The following is a 9,452-nucleotide window of genomic DNA, read 5'->3' on the forward strand; positions in this document are numbered from 1 at the left end:
ACATCCGCAAATCAGTCAATTTGATACAACACATCAATAAAAGAGAGAACAAGAACCATATGATACTCTCAATAGATGCTGAAAAAGCATTTGACAAAGTACAGCATCCCTTCCTGATCAAAACTCTTCAAAGTGTAGGGATAGAGGGCACATACCTCAATATCATCAAAGCCATCTATGAAAAACCCACCGCAAATATCATTCTCAATGGAGAAAAACTGAAAGCTTTTCCCCTAAGGTCAGGAACATGGCAGGGATGTCCATGATCACCACTGCTATTCAACATAGTACTAGAAGTCCTAGCCTCAGCAATCAGACAACAAAAGGAAATTAAAGGCATCCAAATCGGCAGAGAAGAAGTCAAATTATCACTCTTCGCAGATGATATGATACTATATGTGGAAAACCCAAAAGACTCCACTCCAAAACTGCTAGAACTTATACAGGAATTCAGTAAAGTGTCAGGATATAAAATCAATGCACAGAAATCAGTTGCATTTCTCTACACCAACAGCCAGCCTGAAGAAAGAGAAATTAAGGAGTCCATCCCATTTACAACTGCATCCTAGGAATAAACCTAACCAAAGAGAGACAGAATCTATACTCAGAAAACTATAAAGTACTCATGAAAGAAATTGAGGAAGACACAAAGAAATGGAAAAATGTTCCATGCTCCTGGATTGGAAGAATAAATATTGTGAAAATGTCTATGCTACCTAAAGCAATCTACATATTTAATGCAATTCCTATCAAAGTACCATCCATCTTTTTCAAAGAAATGGAACAAATCATTCTAAAATTTATATGGAACCAGAAAAGACCTCGAATAGCCAAAGGGATATTGAAAAAGAAAGCCAACGTTGGTGGCATCACAATTCCGGACTTCAAGCTCTATTACAAAGCTGTCATCATCAAGACAGCATGGTACTGGCACAAAAACAGACACATAGATCAGTGGAACAGAATAGAGAGCCCAGAAATAGACCCTCAACTCTACAGTCAACTAATCTTCGACAAAGCAGGAAAGAATGTCCAATGGAAAAAAGACAACCTCTTCAATAAATGGTGCTGGGAAAATTGGACAGCCACATGCAGAAAAATGAAATTGGACCATTTCCTTACACCACACACAAAAATAGACTCAAAATGGATGAAGGACCTCAATGTGCGAAAGGAATCCATCAAAATCCTTGAGGAGAACACAGGCAGCAACCTCTTTGACCTCTTCCGCAGCAACATCTTCCTAGGAACAACGCCAAAGGCAAGGGAAGCAAGGGCAAAAATGAACTATTGGGATTTCATCAAGAGCAAAAGCTTTTGCACAGCAAAGGAAACAGTTAACAAAATCAAAAGACAACTGACAGAATGGGAGAAGATATTTGCAAACGACATATCTGATAAAGGACTAGTGTCCAGAATCTATAAAGAACTTAGCAAACTCAACACCCAAAGAACACATAATCCAATCAAGAAATGGGCAGAGGACATGAACAGACATTTCTGCAAAGAAGACATCCAGATGGCCAACAGACACATGAAAAAGTGCTCCATATCACTCGGCATCAGGGAAATACAAATCAAAACCACAATGAGATATCACCTCACACCAGTCAGAATGGCTAAAATCAACAAGTCAGGAAATGACAGATGCTGGCGAGGATGCCAGAAAGGGGAACCCTCCTACACTGTTGGTGGGAATGCAAGCTGGTGCAGCCACTCTGGAAAACAGCATGGAGGTTCCTCAAATTGTTGAAAATAGAACTGCCCTATGACCTAGCAATTGCACTATTGGGTATTTACCCTAAAGATACAAACGTAGTGATCCAAAGGGGCACGTGCACCCGAATGTTTATAGCAGCAATGTCCACAATAGCCAAACTATGGAAAGAACCTAGATGTCCATCCACAGATGAATGGATCAAGAAGATGTGGTATATATACACCATGGAATACCATGCAGCCATCAAAAGAAATGAAATCTTGCCATTTGCGACAACATGGATGGAACTAGAGCGTATCATGCTTAGCGAAATAAGTCAAGCAGAGAAAGACAACTATCATATGATCTCCCTGATATGAGGAAGTGCTGATGCAACATGGGGGCTTAAGTGGGTACGAGAAGAATCAATGAAAGAAGATGGGATTGGGAGGGAGACAAACCATAAGTGACTCTTAATCTCACAAAACAAACTGAGGGTTGCTGGGGGGAGGGGGTTTGGGAGAAGGGGGTGGGATTATGGACATTGGGGAGGGTATGTGCTTTGGTGAGTGCTGTGAAGTGTGTAAACCTGGTGATTCACAGACCTGTACCCCTGGGGATAAAAAATATATGTTTATAAAAAATAAAAAATTAATAAAAGAAAGTGAAACATCAAAAAAAAAAAAAAAGAATATGGAAAAATTGCAAGTTACCATTAAACTCAGTGATCTTCCAAACCAGTTTGAAAGGCATTTGCAAGGGTCTTAAAATCCTATTAAGTTAAAAGGTAGAGAAGTTAGAAGTTAAGCATTAGAGAAGTAAAACATATTTATGTATCTTAAGAGTCAAAATACAAAATCCAAGTACTCGGCCCAGATAAAAGCCACCAACATCTGTGAATGGACAGAAGCAGGTAGTGTGTGCAGACTTCCACCCAAGGACACGGTCCATGCAATCCATAGCATTACTGTCTGATAAGCAGGAACCTGTGCGTATTTCAGATTTTATACACTTGTAACACGTAAGAGAATTTGGCCTATTAGAGTGCTGGCTTGTATCTCCAGTTTAAAATATATAATTCATTAACTTGTTTAGATAGGTGATTTTAAATTAAGATATGGCCATGTACAATATTCAAACTACTATTAGAAAAAAAAAAAAAACTTGAGGGTGCTCAGATGGTTAAGCATCTGCCTTCAACTCAGGTCATGATCTCAGGGTCCTGATCTCAGAGTCCTGTGATCAAGCCCCTCATCCGGCTCCCTGCTCAGCAGGTAGTCTGCTTCTCCCTCTGCCCCTCATACTGCTCACTCTCTCTCTCTCAGATAAATAAATAGATCATATTTTTTTAAAAAATTAAGATTCATCCCATTCATTGTTTAGTTTACTAAATTTATAAGTATTTAATAGTCAGGATAGATTAGGGAGAAATTAGTGACAGCTTAGCATATACTTAGTAAAGCCCATGAACTTTTATTACTGACCCAAATTATGAGAAGCTATATCAGTTAAATAACCCCTATATGTTCCTTTATTTTCATTTGTATTCTTATACTGTTTTAAGAAAGCAATTTTACAAACAAAAAATACATAAGGTGATAAATACTACTACTGACCCAAGTTTGTATATGAATGGAAATATGCATAAATATAAAATTAACTAACACTCTCCACATAAAAGTTTGGCCAAGATGCAGTATGGTACTAACCAAGCAATGAATGATGCCCAGTGCAAATGAAGGTCCTTTAATATTTGTGTTAATGAAAAGCTAAATACTAATAGTAAAAATCTGGAGGTCACACCAAATTTTCAGAGGAACGATGTACAGACACACATATTTCAGCAAAAATAAGATAACGGCCAAATATTTTAGCGAAGTGGCAGTTGTTTTGACTTGCCTTCATCATCAGAACTAAATACCTCATCTTATTCTATGGGATGTGCTGTTTGACTGATATTGAATAGAATTAAATATAAGCAACTTCTCTCGTGCTCTACACTCTTACAAATTTTGGATTGATTTAATTTTCCATAAAATAAATCCATAATACTTAAAAAAATGCTTGTGCTGATATTAATTGAAGTTCTACCTCAAATCAATTTTTGACAGATTCCTTGTCATACAAAGAAGTAATTTTTTTAAAGGGTATCACCCCCAAATGCAGGGGAATGCAGTATATATATGCTGGATATTATTCATTAATAAAACTGTTATTTCTCTGAATTTTGTGATGACTCATGTTGTTAGCTTTCCAAAATGTGTAATTTGTTGCTACTGCTCATCTAAGAAATATTCACTTCCATATCTAATTTTTAAATCTTTTTCTTAAAAGGGGTCCCTCTATTTCTGTAAGTTGTAAGCCCCACAAAACCTGAGTCTGCCCCTGACCATATTATTGTAGAAAACCCAAGGTAGCTCTCTATGCTTCTGTAAAGACACGGAAACAAGTCCATGATACACTGCTAAGCATATAATTCAAATTTCGGAATAATATCAATAGTATAATCCCATTTAAATTAAAAAAAAAAAGTTTTTCAGGTCTGACTCTATAATCTTTATTTTTAGCAAAGCACGTCTTCGCTTACTAGTTTTATACTTCTAAAAAAAGCAAAAGTGTATATTCGACCCTAATTCATGCTTGCAAACCCCAACCCAGTTCAACCACTCCAAAACGCCTATTCCTTCCCATTTTTGCGTTCTGAAATTGGACTGTAACCTGAGATCGCTGGGAAGCCGCGGTCACTCGGCGCGCATGCGCAGATATGGCCGTGGCCGATCCGACGTGGTCGTCATCAGTGGGGCTGTGTGCGTAGTCGGGGCGACCTTGAGTTTAACGGCCTTTTAAAAATGCCTTCCGGGAGATTACGTGATGATTCTGAATTGAAATGAAAATGAAATTCGGTGTAGGCAGAGGGGCAGGGAAACACAGCCGCGGGGCGCGCGCTCGACCCCGGGCAGCGAGCCGCCTCGGGCGGGACGGCCTGGGCCACGTGCGTCTGGGCACCCCAGGGAGCGCCGTGGCCGCCGCCGCCGCGCTGCGGTGCCTGAGGGGCTGCGCGCGGACTTCAGGGCCGGGGAGGCCTCGGACCGTACGTCGTGGAGGGGAGGCGCTGACGTCGTCGTCCCCTGCCTGCCCGCGAGCGGCGCGGGGAGAGCGCCCCCCCCCACCCCGAGCCCGGGGCCTGGGAGAGGAGGCGCGGCGGGACGCGGGCGCTGCCCGGAGCCGGAGCGCCCGGCCTGGCCACCGGCGCTGACGCCCTTTGGGAAGGGAAACGTTGCGCGAGCCGCGGGAATCTCTCTCGCAGTCGGGGCCCCTCAGTCGAATTCAGGGTGGCTTCAGTTCCGCTGTCGGTTGTCACAGCTGGTGATGAGTACGCGGTTGTTTGCCTGATGCCCAAGCAGCTCTTAACAGAAATGCTGCCGATCTGAGCGAAAATGTAAAGCCTTTACTCTGAAAATCTGAAAGCTCCTCCGTGGGTGCACCCGGTGTCTTTCTCTCCTTTGTTTCGTTTGCACTTCTAAGGTAGATAGTGTCTACCGTGTTATCAACAAATGATATTCTTGCCTTTATTTGGGATGGCAGGATTATTGCATTTGATCGAATTCAGGTGAACGCTCTGCATTTTTAGTATAGAACAGTAAGGCAATATGCTCTCATATCTTCAACCTCAAATAAAATTTAAGTTGGAAAAACAGTCACACTTTAGATTGGTTTAGCTTCAGCCCTGGCAGGGTGCATTTTAAACCAATACTAACCAATCTGTTTCTTACTGGCATGAACCCATGTACACTTTTTAAAAATGAGTTTCATAAATAATAATTCACAATTAGGTATTACTTATCAGGACCTGATCTAAGTATCTGGAAATCTGTCAGTCCTGACAGCAGCCCTGAGGTAGTCAGATTTCCCTCAACTTGCAGATGAGGAAACTGAGGGACAGTAAGAAACCCAGGCCTCCTGGCCCCAGCAGCTGTTTTAAAATGGGTATTCACTGAAATACTCCCTTGAGCGGATTGGAGATGATGGCTATAATGAACTTGGGGCTTGTGAATGTAAAGTACCACATTTTCATTGATACCTTACATTCTATGTAAGGGATAAAATCAGCCTTTGGAAAATTAATGGTCTATGCTCTTATCTTTTTTTTTTAATATTTTATTTATTTATTTGACAGACAGAGATCACAAGTAGGCAGAGAGGCAAGCAGAGAGAGAGGAGGAAGCAGGCTCCCTGCCAAGCAGAGAGCCGGATGCAGGACTCAATCCCAGGACCGTGAGATCATGACCTGAGCCGAAGACAGAGGCTTAACCCACCGAGCCACCCAGGCGCCCCCCTCTATGCTCTTATTTTAAAAATAAAGATGATATAATAACAAATCACATCATTTTGCCAAGAAGGTTATGGCACTCTATTATTTGACTAATACTCATTCACAGCATTCCTAATACCATAAAACAGTTTCAGAAACCTGAATTATACTGCCATGTGATGACTACTAAATAAATTTTGCAGTATAGACTTACTGTAAAATATAATCTTATTTTACTCTCTTCACTGCTATCCTTTTATATTTTGAGTTTGATTCAACTGCCTTCTAAAATGTTTCATAGTGTACATTTTTTAGACTTTAGTTATTCATTTGTATAGGGCTCCCCAACTTCTATTCCAAAATTTTAAAAGCTGAATAATTATTATCCTAATTTCTTAAGTGAAAAAACTGATGCTCAAACAGGTTAAATATTATACACAATATCACATACTAAGGCAGATGGGTAGTATAGACTAGAAATCCTATCCTAGGGCTCAACAGACACCTAATGGTTTATGTAAATAGCTTGTGTTTATTCACACACCTTCTCAGAACCAATATATCTCATAAAAATGTGGTTAAACGTCACTTATGTACTCTAAGTACAATTCAGAACAGAACTTTACCATTCGATTTTGTTAAAGACATAGATCCTAATACTTTCTATGTTTTTTTAATCAACAGGTTAATATTATTGGTCTTTCCCCCAAAGATATGGAATGAAAATGAGTGGGAGGTTGGGGAGTTTGTTGTTATAAAAACAAGAAAGGGGAAACTTACAGCTGGATAGCAAGACCCTGATTTAATTTGAACATCTGGTTTTCCACATTATATATATAGGCTGTGGTGATTCTTTGCCATTTTTATTCAGATTTTTCCTCTCCTAGGAGGCTCTCATCTTTGTTATTTTCTGTAACTCTGATTGTAGCTCTGAATCTGTTTTTTTTTCTCCTCCAACTCCGTTTCAAAACTTCTGTAATCCATTTGCTGTGCAATCTAGACTCTCTTGCCAGTGAGCTTACTGGGTGGGCCAAACTGCCGTGGACCAGGATTGTTAGGAAGTCAATAGGTTGCTAAGAAGTCTTGCTAATTTGCTATATAAGCTGAATGGAGCGTCAGAGAATTTTCCTTTCCCCTCATGAACTTAGGAGGTGTATGTTTTGACCTGTATCAGTGATTGTATTTGGATCAATTACTTTAAGATTATAATTTTTTTATCCATATATGAATATTGCACCTAATTATCCCCGTAATCAGTTAAACAAATGTCAGCTGTTCGCATTTCAACTCTTTCTGCCAATAACTGCTGGAAGTGATTTAATGCAGCTGGAGAATAACACTGACAATCATTATAGCCTGCAAAGTGTGAAATAATTTCATTGCACTACTGCGGTCTCTTTAGCGTGAGGACTGATCATGTTCAGGGTATGACACTTTGGTGGGGGGGGGAGCCAGTTTTATTATAATTAAGGAAATAATGGAAAAGGGGGGGGTGAGTCTATGAGCAGCTCAGTGTTATCTGGCGAACTCTTCTCCGAGGAGGGTTTGTTTTAATAAGTCACTTTAAGTGTTGAAGGGAAATATTTTCATCTAAACAGGAGGGTTGTGCTTCATTCAGATTATTTCCCCTCATCTGATAAAAACCCCCGAGTAACAGCACAGATGTGGCTTATTTGGAGGACAATGAAGGAAGAGGAGAAAAACGCTGGGTGGAGCAAAGGAGTAGTCAGCGACTTCCCTTTTTTGCTGGCCCTTTTCTTTTCTTTTCTTTTTCCACTTACCTGAGGCACTCTGGGGTCAGGCGCGATGCCCTCCCCTCTTCCCTGGCGAAGTTACCTCCCCAGCGAGTTTTCTCCCTCGGTGGACTCCAGGCCCTGCAGTAGCCCTTCGGTGCTCCCAGGTAAGGCAGGGAAGCTCTTCCTGGGCACTCCCCCCAGGGCCCCAAGGCTACCACGCCGGCTGGCCTGGTGCTCCATTGACTGGGAACAGGTGTGCCTCCTGCAGAGGCTGGGCGCTGGTGGGTTTGGCTCCGTGTACAAGGCAACCTACCACGGTGTTCTGGTGGCCATAAAGCAAGTGAAAAAGTGCACCAAGAACCGACTGGCATCCCAGCGCAGTTTCTGGGCTGAGCTCAACGTTGCAGGGCTTCACCATGATAACATCGTGCGGGTGGTGGCTGCCAGCACACGCACACCTGCGGGCTTTAACAGCCTGGGCACCATAATCATGGAGTTTGGTGGCAATGTCACCTTACACCAAGCCATATACGGTGCAGCCAGCTGCCCCGATGAGGACAATGTGCAGCCCCACTGCTGTGCTGGAGAGCAATTAAATCTGGAAAAGTGTCTCAGGTATTCCCTAGATGTTATGAATGGCCTGCTCTTCCTTCACTCGCAAAACGTTGTACACTTGGACCTGAAGCCGGCTAACATTCTGATCAGTGAGCAGGATGTCTGCAAAATTGGTGACTTTGGTTGCTCAGAGAAGCTGGAAGATCTGCTGTGCTTCCGGACTCCTCCTTACCCCCTAGGGGGCACCTACACACACCGAGCCCCAGAGCTCCTGAAAGGAGAGACCCTAACGCCTAAAGCTGACATCTATTCCTTTGCCATCACTCTCTGGCAAATGGTGACCAAGGAAGCCCCTTACTCAGGGGAGAGGCACTACGTGCTCTACGCCGTGGTGGCCTATAATCTCCGGCCGTCTCTGTCAGCAGCTGTCTTCACTGACTCCATCTCTGGGAAGAGACTTGAGAAGATCATCCAATGCTGCTGGAGGGCCAGTGCTTTGCAGCGGCCAAGTGCAGAACTCCTCCTGGTTGAACTTAACTCTTTAAGGGCTGAATTTTACTGACTATTAATCTGTATCGACATAAGCTTTGTTTTTATTTCTCTTCGTTCTTAAATTAGTGACTGTGTAGAAAAAAAACATATTTGCAGGACGGATTTTTAGAAAATAAAGTTATTAAAAACGCTTTTGGTCTAAATGCTTTTTCTAAGACAAATAGCACAGCTACAAATCTAGTAGACCGCTTAATATTGTTAGTAACTCAACTTATGCCCTCACAGAGTTAATAGGCTTTGCTTTCGCTGCAAATGTGCTTACTTCAACAGTTCTCTAGTATTGCACTTGTTCTGATTTGTTATTGATGAAGCCAGCTTGTCCAAGACAGAACTGAATTGTAAAATGCCAAGATGTTCTATAAACTAAAATAATAAACTCCAAACCCACCACCTAAATGTAAACTATTAACAGTTTACTACTCCCAAACCAAACAAGTAAAAATTTTTTGAAAAATACTAATTTTTTTCTGCCCCTCCACCCAAAATTTGTTTGTAATGACCCTCAGACGTAAAATTTACCAACTGAGGTACATTTATTTTTAAAGGAATAATATCTTAAATGATTTTTTGTGATATTTTGACTTGTACATGCCATGAA

The 9,452-nt window shown here is 41.5% G+C and overlaps 1 protein-coding gene across 1 annotated transcript; it reads left to right on the top strand.

Annotated features, from left to right (window-relative positions):
* Positions 1 to 7,755: 7,755 nt before the first annotated feature.
* On the top strand, positions 7,756 to 8,868 carry MOS (MOS proto-oncogene, serine/threonine kinase). Its single transcript, XM_082720231.1, has one exon. The coding sequence runs from the start codon at positions 7,818 to 7,820 to the stop codon at positions 8,862 to 8,864; it is 1,047 nt and encodes a 348-aa protein (XP_082576357.1). The 5' UTR covers positions 7,756 to 7,817; the 3' UTR covers positions 8,865 to 8,868.
* Positions 8,869 to 9,452: the final 584 nt, after the last annotated feature.

Source organism: Mustela nivalis (genome assembly GCF_964662115.1).
Source record: "Mustela nivalis genome assembly, chromosome: 2".
Classification (NCBI taxonomy): Eukaryota; Metazoa; Chordata; class Mammalia; order Carnivora; family Mustelidae; genus Mustela; species Mustela nivalis.